General features: G+C 38.0%; 1 protein-coding gene across 1 annotated transcript in view; it reads left to right on the top strand.

Moving 5' to 3' along the window:
- The first annotated feature begins 2,430 nt into the window (after positions 1-2,430).
- Positions 2,431-14,261, top strand: part of LOC107704813 (fructose-bisphosphate aldolase C-like) — a 15,268-nt gene continuing 3,437 nt past the window's right edge. Inside the window, exons 1-8 of the mRNA XM_016507839.1 lie at positions 2,431-2,537; positions 9,741-9,874; positions 10,001-10,212; positions 10,943-10,997; positions 11,081-11,241; positions 11,756-11,839; positions 11,955-12,129; positions 12,334-12,533. Coding sequence (XP_016363325.1) covers positions 9,763-9,874; positions 10,001-10,212; positions 10,943-10,997; positions 11,081-11,241; positions 11,756-11,839; positions 11,955-12,129; positions 12,334-12,533 — 999 coding nt within the window. The 5' untranslated portion in view covers positions 2,431-2,537; positions 9,741-9,762. The remainder of the gene's footprint in view (positions 2,538-9,740; positions 9,875-10,000; positions 10,213-10,942; positions 10,998-11,080; positions 11,242-11,755; positions 11,840-11,954; positions 12,130-12,333; positions 12,534-14,261) is intronic.

The following is a 14,261-nucleotide window of genomic DNA, read 5'->3' as shown; positions in this document are numbered from 1 at the left end:
GAAACAAGATACCTTCTGATGTTCATTCATGTCTATTTCGTGCTATAACTAGTAAAGAGGAAAAGATGATTGGTTCACAAACCACTTGAACTGAGGCACTACAGCGATCTGTCACGACACATTAAAGAGCCACAAAACGGTATTTATTGGTTGAATTTCTTTAAAAGCAACAAAATTTGAAAGCTGAGACTTTGTTTCATACCAAAAGTAACCCGCTCTGTCTTGTCTGTCGGCGCGTTGTCAGTGTTCTCTTTGCTCCGTGATGTATTTTTCACTGCGTGAGAGCATGATGTGTGGTGTAAGAGTGCAATGGCTTGTCGGACATAGCAACAGTAACTAAGGGGGGGGGCAGGTCTTTGAGAAGGGTGACTGCCAAGATCCCAAAGTCATCAATCAAAAATCAGCTTTCAGTTTGTCATTTTCTGTGTTCTGTGAAACACAAAAAAGACGAACTCTAGGAACCAAACAACACTAAAGCCCATTGACTTCCATTGTATGGACAAAAAAACACATCTCAGAATATCTTTATGTTCCACAGAAGGTCATACAGTTTTGGAACAGTAAATGATGATAGACTTTTCAATTTGTCACGTCACGTCACAATTTTTGGTGAATTGTCCCTTTAAAATGTATAACTTCTGATGAAGCTGAGCACAGTTTGAGACATTGAGATCCCTTCTGAATACTAATAACCTTTTATTTAATCGTTTGAACCCATCTTTCCTCTCCTCAGCTTCTTTGTAAGACTCCGGTACGTCGCCTTCAGACACTGGAACGCTTCAAGCGGCAAACCTTTTTCCACGGCACACCGTTTGATTCCCATCTGCTCCAAAAGACCCCCATGGTGCTGATCCTGGAGCTGAAGAACCGGCCTGACCGCCCTGCGAAAGCCCTTCGAGGACTGACCCTGGAGCCCTTCCCAAACTTTGATTGCGACTTTCTCTTAACCTCACCATGTACACCCACTGCTTCAGACCTTTCCCCGACTCTGGCCAACATGGAGCAGGTAGAAGCGCTTATGCAAAGCCATGTACCTCAGGACGATGCTTCCCAACGAGAAGTGTTTGTTTAACTTTTTAATACAGTTTGTCAGGAGTTTTTACAAGGGATGGTCCACCCAAAAATGAGAATTTTGTCATCATTCCAAACCTGTATGATTTACAGTACTTCTGTGGAACACAAAAACAAGATATTTTGAAGAATGTTGATAACCACACAGCTGACTTCCATTGAACGTACAAAAAAAATACAATAGAATTCAATGAGAACAGAAACTGTTTGGTTGCCAGTATTCTTCAAAATATCTTCTCAGAAGAAATAAACTCATACAGGTTTGGAATGACATGAGGATGAGTAAATGAGAACAGAATTTTCATTTTTGGGTGGACCTTTTAATAGGAGTTTATTCTTCTGTGAAGGAATATAGTTGTTAAGTGTATTTCATTTTTATTGAGACGCTCTAATACTTATGTTGAATTCCTTACCTTTTGTTGAGACATTAAGTGAAATGTGGTTCATAGTTCCTCATATCCTTTGACATTATTTGACTATTTTGTCCTCATTAATATGCCATCACTGCATTTTCATTAAACAAACATACCATCAGTTCAGTTATTCCTAGTTTATAATGGTTTGAAAGCTACACAAACCCTCAGGGATATACTTTAATGCTAACATTATCATATTGTCAAATTGATACCTATACTTTTATATGACATTATATGCTGTGTATAGCACTGTGCATTGTTTCCATATTTTTTTTTTTGTTTGGACTGATACTGTGGGAAAGGGACTGTTGTTATGTGTTATACTAATTTTCCTACTGGCTTTATTGTTTATACTGTTATTTTAACCACTGCTGAGGGCCTGGTTGGATGCCCATGTATGCATGAATAACCTTGTTTGCCTGAGATGACAATTCTTGTTTTATGCCCAGAATGCCTGACACCAGTGATCCTTTATCAAATACTAAGCAAAAGAAATAATGTAGTAAAACGTTTTCTTTTCATGCAGTATTGTTATTGATGCTGTGTGTGGTCATTTCTGAAGCTGCAGTGTCATTGCGCTATTATTAAGCTACAGTCTCTTTTTAAATCTCTCAAATATGCTAAGTAAATAAAGCCTTCTTGTGTTTAAATAGAACCAATAATTTGTTGGTTTGTATATGTATTGAACATTGCATATATAATTAATAGAAATGTTTTGTAAGAAAAAAAATTGGCAAATGTTCTTTTTCTTTCTTTTCCTTTTTTTCCTTGAATATAGTTATTCTATGACATTTTAGTTTGATTTCATGAAAGCCTACGTGCTTGCACAACACACCTCAAGCATGAGACCTTCGGATGTGATGGCGACGCTGACGATTACGCTCGAGGTCACTTTAATAAGTCATGAATATTCATTATTATTGTAATAAGGTCGTGACCAAAGCCACGCCCCTAGGTGGATAGCTTTTTCTGAGCGGTCACGTTGCGTTGCGGCATTGAAACGGGAGGCTCTCGACAGTAGCGTCTTTTGCATCAATCTCTCCTAAACAGGTAAATGATTGAAATCTTTATTTAAATATATGTATTTAAAATTATAGTGACATTTACTCGTTCTGTAAACAAATGTTGAATATAATTTTGTTAATTCCTTCTGAAATTTTATTTTAAATATCTATTTTAATAGTGCAGCAGCAGTTGTTCGCTTTGCTTAAAATATCAGAAGTGAGTATGATTGATCCGACAGGTGGTTGTCTCATTTCGAAGGCCTTCTCCATCATGGTACAATGATAAACACGTTTTAGTAGTGTGTATAGCGGATATAAAAGCAGTCTTATTAATTTCGGTGTGAAATGTTCGTTTTTGAGGGTTCAAACACTCCAAACTCAACTATATTAAGAGATAAACATCATCATATCGACGTTCATGACATTCAATGTCACCCTGAGGTGACGGGTGAACAATCATCACCACCATCTCTCTCGTCCGTATAACGTATTTAGAGTAGAGCTAACAGAAAGCCGACAAACCGAACCTATCTTAACAGCGTTTACTTCACAGAATATGCTAATTAAAGCATAATATGCACGTGTAGGTCTATACAGCATCACTGATGCGGCTGCTGTCTGCGGAAGGGTGTGTGGCCGAGCTGCACGTAGACATTTCCTACATCACTGTAGCTTAGCTTAGCCTAGCTGAGATGAGCTAACGTGATGAAATAGCGTTTCCTTTAGAGACGTAATACACATCCTTACAACATCACAAGCTCTCAAAAGAGATATTTAAATAATGTACGTCTACAGGTTTTGTAAAAGATGTCCTTCGCTCTAAATGTCGCCTTCGGACGCTTTTGCATCCCACCTACACTGCTAGCGAGGCCACCAGTGTTGCCAAACCCCTCCCTCAGAAAATCTCTAGAACCACCCTCAAAAGTCTCCATTTTTCACAAAAAGTCGACAAATATGAAAACAAAGTAGATACAGGTAAATTTGGTAAAGGTGAAGGAAAGTAAAAATATATATATATATACTTTACAAATGATGACAGTATAAAAAAAATAACAAAAGATTAAGTATAACAAAAAATTCTGAAGTGAAATTAGGAAATGCTTGTGATCTGCAAGCACATCAAACATGATGGAAATGATGGAAAGACACAAAAGACACATAATGTTGGGAATTTGTTTTATGTGTCACCAAAGTGCATCCCTGTCCTGCTCAAATACAACAGATAAGAGATATTATGATTCTCAAAAAACAAAAACTTTATTCATACAAACTTATTTCAGTCAACACACTCTATTATTACAATGTAAGTGCAAAATACTGCATCCCAGCACACATGACATGACGATGCACTGTCTCTCTCTCAGTATCTGGTTGACATGACTGTGCATGAATTGTGGTATAACTTTTGTGTCCGTGGTTAAAACAAGATGTTCATTTTTTCTCTGCCATCTTGATAGATGCTTATAATGAAATTGTGGTGTGCGTCATGACAGGCGTGGCGTACTGGTGTGTTGACTGCGCAGACTCAAGCCCCGTTCACACCGCCAGCGACAGAGCGACATAACCCCATTCATTTTCAATGGAGAGCTGGCGACTTCCGGCGACATGAGCGACAGTGACCGTTGGCGACGGAATGTGGGCGTGTCAAGCGATGCGAGTCAAGCGACAAAAGTTCAGAATTCTTCAACTTTATGCAAATAAGCAGCGAATTTCACGAGCGACAACCAATGGGAGTGAAGTCAGTGGAGAGCACGTGATTCATCTGCTGTAGTGGAGTGTTACAGGGGTAACTAGGCAACCAGTAGTGGGAATGCCCACTAGCGACCTCAATTGCCAGCCACAAGCGACAAGCAGCGAAAATGTCGCTGGCGGTGTGAACGGGGCTTCATTGGCATGATTGAGAGCAAACGTGAGAGGTCACGGGCCTACGGCAGGGTGTGCCAAGTAAAAAATAAAAAATCTCCAAAAAATTGCTAGTTTTATTTAAATATAGCTAAAATAGCTCCTTGTCGAGAAAAAATAAAAAAGTTGCAGCTACAATGAGAAAGTAGCTAAATTTGGCGACAAAATCCCCAAATTGGCAACACTGGAGGCCACTAGAACAATCGCATCGCGTTGCGTCACGGCGCTAAGGTTTGTGATGAAGCACGCGAGCTGGATTCTCCTCCTCCTCTCGCGTGTCGTGTATACGTTCTGAGGATGGTGTCTCTCCTCACTGAGGACACCGCAGGGACATGTACAGTGCTGCTCAAGGTTAAATGAACTAAGCTGATGATGGAGACTAAGCTCAGGATGTACAGTTCTCTCAACGGTGGCCTTTGACTCTTTTGTTTCTTCTTTTATGTATTATTTTGTATCTTTTGCATGGCCATTGCATCTCTCCATACATAATATCTGTTTGAAGGCAAGATAATGCATGTGATATGTTTCTAGGCCTGTTGAAATAAAAACAAGCACATCATTTAATTAGTATTTTTCAGAGAAACCAATTCTTAGCAAACAAATCAGCGTGATTTCTTATTTCATATAAGGAAATTGTCAAGTTCTGTGTGAGGAACTACACTACCCATAATCCTAAAGTGAAATCCACCAATCAGAAAAGCTCAGCAGAAACTCAGCAGACTTGCTTAAAAATACTCAAAATACTGTCAGCTGTCACTTATGCCTTGTGCGTGTTCTTTGAGAAGCATCTTCTGAAAGGCCACCCACACTCCCTATAAAGATTTGTTTGAATAAAATAACAGGTTTTCAATAGGATGGCATTATCAACCTAGGGATAAGCATTTGTCATTATTATTTTCAAGGCATTTCTTTTCTTTTGCAATTAGATCTAAACCACCAAATCCTTTCAACTTTGTATGTGCAATGGTAAAAGGGGTTAGTAGTGATCGGAAGGGGTTGTTCTTCACGCCCATAACGGATAATAGACTGGTTAGCTATTTTGAGCTTGTATATCCAAGCATCTAGCAGATTGATGCCTTATAGGCATTAATTTGATCCACTGTGTGATTTGTTTAGAACCAGTTAAGAATTAAGACTGCAACTAAATGTCTTAAAAGTGTAGTGTCTAAACAGTGTCATCATGACTCATTAAAATGTATTCACTTGCGTTAGAAACACTTTTATAAATGGCAAGCCAATGTGGTTCTCTTTAATGTAAACCGAGCTTGCAGTTGTCTATGAAATATTATATAATAAACTATGTAACACTGGCAAGCAGTCTAAATAATATCTAGGTCTATCTCCAACCTATTCCCATTGGCGCATGTAGGATTCTCATAATATTTAATATAAATTAAATAGCTAAAAATAAAAATGGATAAAAATAAATATTTTAATTATTAAATATATAAATAAATATTATTTAATTAGCAAATAATTATTTATTTAATTAAGTTGAATGAATTGTTTACATAACTAATATGTTGACCTAGGTTAAAGAAGTATAGTTTGCGACTTTGAAACATTTGAGGTTTAATTCACACAAGCAATAACCCATACTGTATGTGATGGGATGTTTGTAACAGCAATTGTGTTGCAAGCAAAGGGCAGGGGAGGTCACTTTGAATTAGGACCAGTGGATGCCTCTTCATCATGGATCACTGACTGTGGTCATAAAGCAAAATGACCTCTGTTTGCCCTTTGTAATGTCATTGAATCCAATGCGATGTCAATGAAGCCAATAAGGTCTGGCCTTTTGCATTAAAAAGAGTTAAAAAGTTCACCCAAAAATGAAACTCATTTACTCAACCTCCAGGTGTTCCAAACCTGTAAGAGATTCTTTCTTCTGTTAAGCAAAAAAGAAGATATTTTTAAGAATGTTGGTTACAAAATGTTTGACGTTAGCCATTGATTTCCATAGTATTTTTCCCATACTATGGAAGTCAATTGGTGGGTGTCATTTGGAGGCTGCGTTCTCCGAAAGTTGCATTAGTCGGCCACATACGTCATTGAGACGGTCTCATTTAAGAAAAATAACCATAATAAAATTTACTGTTATTCCTCTTGAGGTGTAAAATACTGTAATTTCTATTTTACTTTGCAATCTAATGGTTACTCTTCTTAAATGAGACCGCCTCGATGTGTACGACCAACAGATATGACCTCTGGAGGATGCAGCCTCCAAAATAAGTTGCAATCTAATGGTTACTCTTCTTAAATGAGACCGCCTCGATGTGTACGACATGTGTACTCAGTGACCATCAACTGTTTGGTTGCCAAAATTCTTCAAATTATCTTTGTTGACAGTAGCCATTGACTTCCATAGTAGTTTTTCCCCCATACTATGGACGTCAGTGGCTACTGTCACTGTTTGGTTACCAACATTCTTCAAAATATCTTCTTTTGTGCTCAACAGAGGAAAGAAACTTTTGGAGCAACTTGGCTGAGTAAATGAAGACATAATTTTTGATTGAACTATCCCTTTAACATTAACTTTAACTCAAAATAAAGCCAGTCATTGAAGACTACAGTATGTCAGATGCCTTTTTTTGTTCTAAGTGGAATGGTAATAGAGCACGTTGTGACGCATCCCTCCAAAGCTCATAATATGTTAAACTGTTCGTTGAATGAGGTGAACGGCGGCCGTAGGCTGTGTTTTTCTGTGGAAACTTCCATTGTTCAACAAACCCAATGAGGCGGATTCATTCACGGAGTCCAGCCTTTGGGGGGGTGTGCTCTCATGTCACTTCAGTAATACTGTGATAAACCATATGCTAGCATATTAGAAATAAAACAATAGCTGAGATGCTAGAGAAACAACAACTGGCTTGAAATCAATTGATTTATTTAGTCTCATTAAAACCCACAGAGGAGTATCTCTGTTTAATTCATTTCAGTAACATATCAGTTGAGGACAATATAACATTAAATCATTCTGTGTATCTTGATAGGTTGGTTTTCTCTTTTATTCCATGCGTTCTGTGCATGAACTGGTGTGTTTGGTGTCACGGCGCATCTAGCTGATTTATATCTACACACACCAGCCAGTCTGTGCCGGTTTTGGCTCGTTCCATTCAACACAGAGATGGGGGAGCACTCAACCAGGAAGTGTAATCAATATACAGACATAGAAAGAGATTTAGACAAGCAATAAACTCCACAGTCAATATGATAATTATGGTGAAATGTGACTGAGTGATATTGAGTGAAAAAAATAACCCTTGTGCAGAAGAAGTGCACTTAATTGTGTTGTATACTTAAAATCTTAGAAGTATATATTTTTTAAAACTACATGCAGAAAATATAATATCAATGAAATAAAAGTAGACTTTCATCACTGTTTCTTAACACACTTGGGTAGACTTCACAAAGAGAACTATAATAATTTCAAATTAAGTTTTATTTTAATATCTATTTTAAATCATTATTTGAATCTATAATTAATTTAGTGTTTTAAGAAGTACACTTATTTTAGTGTGTTGACAAACATACTAAAGAACGTGCACTTAATTATAATTTGAAATGTTGGTTGTTATTTGATATTACATTTAAAGTTAATACATTTTAAATGTGCACATCATTAAACGTGTAATTACAAATATATTTAAATACATGATATACAAGTTTCAATGGAAATTACATTCAAGTAAATTTTAGGTTACCATAAATGCTTGTCAGTACAATTCAACAGTGTACTTTAACCATATTTTCAAAGACAATAGAAGTAATTATGTATAAAGATGTACTTAAGTTCTTCTTAAATGGGTCGAAAAAGTACTCTAAAGGCTGATTTATACTTCTGCGTCGGACCTACGCCGTAGCTTACGCATAGACTCACACCCATACGCCGTAGCCTGACGTGCACCTCTCCAAAAATCTAACAGCGCGTCAATTCTACGCAGACCGCAAGCGCTGTGATTGGTCTGCTGGGACTCGGGCAGAAATCATGTTCATGGATGAGCTAATGTATTAAAGATTTATTAACATCGTAGTATGAAGCAGGGTGAGGCTGAATGCCATCGAAGCAAAACGAGGCCGCTGAACGAGCGCGACACACAGCTCGAAAGCAGCGGCGCTTTTATTATGCCACAGTCGACCGCTTCCGCTCCTTCCAGAAAGCAGCGGAAGTAAGCAGTGCTGTTTTATCATACTAGATACATTTGAACGTTCTGTTATAATGCTACTCTGTGCGGTCGTCACCTGTCTAATAAAATTCATAGCATATTAAAGCATCTTTGGTGTTTCCATGTTTTCTACAAAACAAAACCGGAAATCGAGGGGTTATGACGTCATTGGCAGGCGACGCAATGACACTATAGACACGCTCCATGTCACTAGTTAAAATTGCTTATGTCTCTGGATTTAAACATTCTTCGAAACATTTGGGATAATGTAAGTACACAAGTCAGCAAAATATATAAAACTGTTCTAGTGGTTTTTGGATATTTTAATAAAAAAAAATATTTTGTGCCTTTAAGCTAATTGCATTTAATATACATTTAAAACTATAATGCATTTTCATTTAATTGTAATTAGCATGCTGTTAGATAAAACATTACATTCAATTTGCACCTAATTATATTCTTTTAAAGTATATTATTTCCATAATATATACACTTTTTAAAACTATGCTTAAGTCTTTTTCACAAGGAAAATAAATAAACTTTTTTAATAAAATGCTGTGTCGATCCAGCACTTTAAATGTAGTAACAGACAGTGGGGCATGTCTAATGGGGATTGACAGCAGAGATTAGAGGAGTGGGATTGCATAACAGCAATAGAAAACACTCTGCTGGCTTTAGTCCATGTTATTATGCACTTCAGCCTCACTGAAGAGCTTGTGTGGAAGAGTGGGCCGGAATATTAACCCGACCCTTTTAGATACCTTGAATAATGAGGCACAGTTTTGTTTATCCATAGCCAGCAGTCAGACATTTCCAAGACGACAAATTGTTGTTCCTTGTGTGACTTTCTTTGGGTGAAGTTGTGTTTCTTAGCAACAGAATGTAGCCAGTTTCCCAATTGAGCCATGGTCTGATTCACAAATCAAGAACCATAGTTTGTCTCTCTGTGTGTAACTATATAGCCAGCAATTTTATATATATATATTTATATATACACACACGCTTAGCATCAGGTGGTTCTTTTAAATTTGTTTAATGCATAGCTAGCTGTGGAATATCCCTTATGTGTGTGTGTGTGTGTGTGTGTGTGTGTGTGTGTGTGTGCAGAGATTTGCACCAATGTGTGAAGTTGTTGGTAAAATGGATGAAATGACAGTTGTGTCTCTGCCATTCCTCTGTTGCAGGTTGCTTTGAGCCGCACACACCATGACGCACCAGTACCCCGCACTCACAGCTGAGCAGAAGAAGGAGCTGCAGGACATCGCTCAGCGTATTGTAGCTCCTGGGAAGGGTATTCTCGCTGCAGATGAGTCCACAGGTCAGTGAGGGTTTCATCTTATATGGAAAAATACTCCCCCTCATGTTGTTCCAAGCGTGAACTATGCAGCAAACAGCTTTCTGTCAGTCCCTCTAACACAATGAGATGTATGTCTGCATGATACAGGTAGCATGGCAAAGCGACTGAACCCCATCGGCGTGGAGAACACAGAGGAAAATCGCCGTCTGTACCGCCAGATCCTTTTCTCTGCTGATGAGCGCATTGACAAGTGCATTGGTGGTGTCATCTTCTTCCACGAGACCCTTTACCAGAAAGCTGATGATGGCACACCCTTTGCCAAAATGATCAAGGACAGGGGCATTGTTGTGGGAATCAAGGTACAAGATTTCATTTAAATTAATAATTTTATTCAAGTAGGATGCATTGCATTGATCAAAAGTGACAGTAAAGTAATTTAAAATGTTTCTAAAGATTTCTACTTCAAATAAATGCTGAAGAGATGTATCATGGTTTCCACAAAAATATTAAGCAGCACAATTGTTTTTAACACTGATAATAATAAGAAATGTTTCTTAAGCAGTAAATCAGCATATTAGATTGATTTCTGAAGGATCAACGTAAACTACGCCAGAGCGCGTACACACCTCACGCACCGGATGCCGCGCACGTGCCCAAAGACAGACATAGTGGTGTATTACAGGTAAAAAATGATATAAATACTGTTCGGTTTCTCGCACAAACCGATCGTTTCGTGTCTTAGGACATCAATGTGTCGTCACGAGCCGCAGGGTTTAATTTGGATTTGTCTGTGCATGTTTTTTTTTACTCTCATAGATTTTGTTACATTGCCATGCATTATACGACTGATAGATTGCAACGGTTAAAGTTAAAAATCATCATATGTGTTCTACTGAAGAAACAAAGTCACCTACATCTTGGATGTCCTGGGGGTAAGCAGATAAACATCAAATTATCATTTTTGGGTGAACTATCCCTTTAAGACTGGAGTGATGATGCTAAAAATTCAGAAAATACTCTCAGGACTCCTGGACTATTAGCAATGCTGCCATGACAGTTTGATCTAAAGCAGGTTGTCCTCTTTTACAGGTTGACAAAGGTGTCGTCCCTCTGGCAGGAACAAATGGAGAGACCACAACACAGGGTAAGCTTAGTCACTGATATCGTATTTGCTAAAATTGATGGCAAAAGTGATGTTTTGTTAATGGGATACCTGTTTGTCTTAAGGGCTTGATGGCCTGTCAGAACGCTGTGCTCAGTATAAGAAAGACGGTGCAAACTTTGCAAAGTGGCGGTCTGTGCTGAAGATCAGCGAGACCACTCCTTCAGAGTTAGCCATCATGGAGAATGCTAACGTCCTGGCTCGCTACGCCAGCATCTGCCAGCAGGTAAGTTCATTAAGTCTTAGCGTTGTTATTGTTAACTAAAACTATTAAAAGTCATTATCTGAATTGTTAATTGAAATAAAGCTGAAATTAAATCTAAATATTAGATGGAAAAACTAAACTTAAACAACTTAAATTGCAACGTTGCAATGAAAACTAGCTGAATTAGAATAAGCTGAAGTACTAAACTGACAAACTATAACTGAAATAAAAATAAAGCTAAATAGAAATTTTTTTTTATGGCAAAAAGCACATATGACAAACTTAAACTAAAATTCAAAATCTAAAAATAAAAATAATAGTTAATTGAAAGTATGCATGAATTCTATAATGGTGTATAAATAATACTAAATAGCACTGAAGGCAAGAAATCCAAATCACAAAGGTCTTGATGTGTATTTAGATATTTTAGAGAATTGTTGGATGGAGTTGAAGCTAATGCATAGATATCAGAAATAAGATGTAACCAGTGGAGTGTGGCTTTTTTTGACACAATATTGTCTGTTTGGTTTTTCAGAATGGGATTGTGCCCATCGTTGAGCCAGAGATTCTACCTGATGGTGACCACGACTTGAAGCGCTGCCAGTATGTTTCAGAGAAGGTACATAAAAAGTGACATCAATTTATAGCATTCAAACCAGACTTGATTTAATGAGTTGATACATATTATATGGTTGCATTTACTTAACTTTACTTTATTTCCCATGTATCTCCAGGTCCTTGCTGCCTGCTACAAGGCCCTGTCTGATCATCACGTCTATCTGGAGGGAACTCTTCTGAAACCCAACATGGTGACAGCTGGACACTCCTGCCCCACCAAATACAGCAGTGAGGAAATTGCCATGGCTACAGTGACAGCCTTGCGCCGTACCGTTCCCCCCGCAGTAACAGGTGAGTCACGAGTCTAATGGAGAAACCTCAGCTGTGTTTGATTTAAGAATGGGGTTGCTGTTTTTTTAAGCATACAAAGATTGCCATGACGTAGATAACAAGAGGAAATGGCATGTTTAAAAAAAAAAGTGTGAACAGTATATGGTGAGATCACAGTCCTATTTCAAAAAATGTGCATAATTAATTTTGAAATTGCTCTGGCAGGTGTGACTTTCCTCTCCGGAGGTCAGAGTGAGGAGGACGCGTCCATCAACCTGAACGCCATCAACAACTGCCCTCTGACAAAACCCTGGGCCCTCACCTTCTCCTATGGACGTGCCCTGCAGGCCTCTGCCCTCAACGCCTGGCGTGGAGATAAGGAAAATGAGAAGGCTGCCACAGAGCAGTTCATCAAGCGTGCTGAGGTCAGTTGATCAAATCCTTTTCCCGTTAAGGTGCATTCACATTAGCTAAAGGTCCATTGTCTATTGTCAGTAGTGTAGCAATGTATAATGCATAGCTCACACAGAAGTCACTTCCAAACCAAGCAGCTTTCTGTTGGCCAACACGGATAATCTGTGTGACCACCTTGAATCAGTTGCAAAATTTGTCTCTTGGACAAAATTTTATACAGATAATAATGCTAATGTCTATAAAATATACATCTGATTTTTTTTCTGAAATCATGAACCGCTAAACGTCATATAAATTCATAAGTCAAATAGGAACCTTTAAATATCTTTAAATTCTATTTTTTTGGGGGGCGTTTTTTTATTAATTCGAATAATTATTTAGCATATAAATATTAGTGATGTACTGAAATTTCAGCAGCCAAAAACATTCAGCCATAACGGCAAACAAATAATAAAAATTCTGTTTTAACCAAAATGGTTTTAGAAAGCTGAAACCATTGATTGAAGCTGTTTTTTTTTTTTATTAGAGCTTCTCCAATGATGCATCTATTTTATGCACACTACAGCAGGTAAACATGTCAGCAGTGTCAATGCACTTCATTGTGACCGAAATGGATGCTAAAATAGCAAGATGTAAATTTGTTCAGCTGAAATACTGGTTTCATTTATCATGTGAGAACAGCATACAGAGTTAATTTACGCAATTACAGAAATGTAGTTCTGTCAGGACCACTATCGTCAAAGATGACTGACAATTAGCACACAGTTTGGATTGGTGGTATGGTTCTGTTCTGGGCAAGAACTCCCTGCACATCCATGCAGCCTAGCATGGATGAGAGCAGGGAGAGCAGCGATAACCCCCCCAGGGTAAACAGAACAGAACCAACAAATGTATTGCAGATATTGTTAAAGTTCAATAATTTTATGTACACATTTTAGAATTAGTCTGATTCAAAGGAGAATCAGAAGGCTGAATCCTGACTGACAGAGGAGGAGTTGGGGATGGAGGAGGGTAATTAGCTATTGAGCAATGCGAAAACTGCTGATACTACTGCGGGACCTTATATATGAATACTTAGGTGTCGTATTCCCATAGGTTGATGGGGATCAGCTGAGAGTCAGCTGATGCGAGCTTGACTAACGTGACCTGCCAGAACTAACGCTATGCTAGATTTGCGCAAAATGAAAACTTAAATTTCAGTTTTGCTGTTTCGATTTGATGCATCACTAAACCATATATATGCATAGCTATGTTAAAGAACTGAAAATGTTATGTATAATTTAATATAGAAGGTATATAGAATTATGTAAATTAGTGTTGGGTTCGAGTCCACTTAAGTCGAGTCCGAGTCCAAAATGGGCCGAGTCGGACTCAAGTCCGAGTCCAACTACATACTACTGTTTGTCAGTATCTTAAAGGGATAGTTCACCCAAAAATGAAAATTTGATGTTTATCTGCTTACCCCCAGGACATCCAAGATGTAGGTGACTTTGTTTCTTCAGTAGAACACAAACGAAGATTTTTAACTCAAACCTTTGCAGTCTGTCGGTCTTATAATGGAAGTGAATGGGAATCACGGCTTTGAGAGTCAAAAAAAACATACACGAACAAAACCAAATTAAACCCTTCGGCTCGTGATGATACATTGATGTGTAAAGACATGAAACGATCGGTCTGTGCAAGAAACTGAACAGTATTTATATAATTTTTTACCTCTGATGCACTGCAATGTCTGAACT

The sequence above is a fragment of the Sinocyclocheilus anshuiensis genome, unplaced genomic scaffold (assembly GCF_001515605.1).
Source record: "Sinocyclocheilus anshuiensis isolate Anshui unplaced genomic scaffold, SAMN03320099.WGS_v1.1 scaffold2304, whole genome shotgun sequence".
NCBI classification, from domain to species: domain Eukaryota; kingdom Metazoa; phylum Chordata; class Actinopteri; order Cypriniformes; family Cyprinidae; genus Sinocyclocheilus; species Sinocyclocheilus anshuiensis.
Note: the sequence above shows the minus strand (reverse complement) of the source record. Positions and strands in the feature narration are given on the sequence as shown.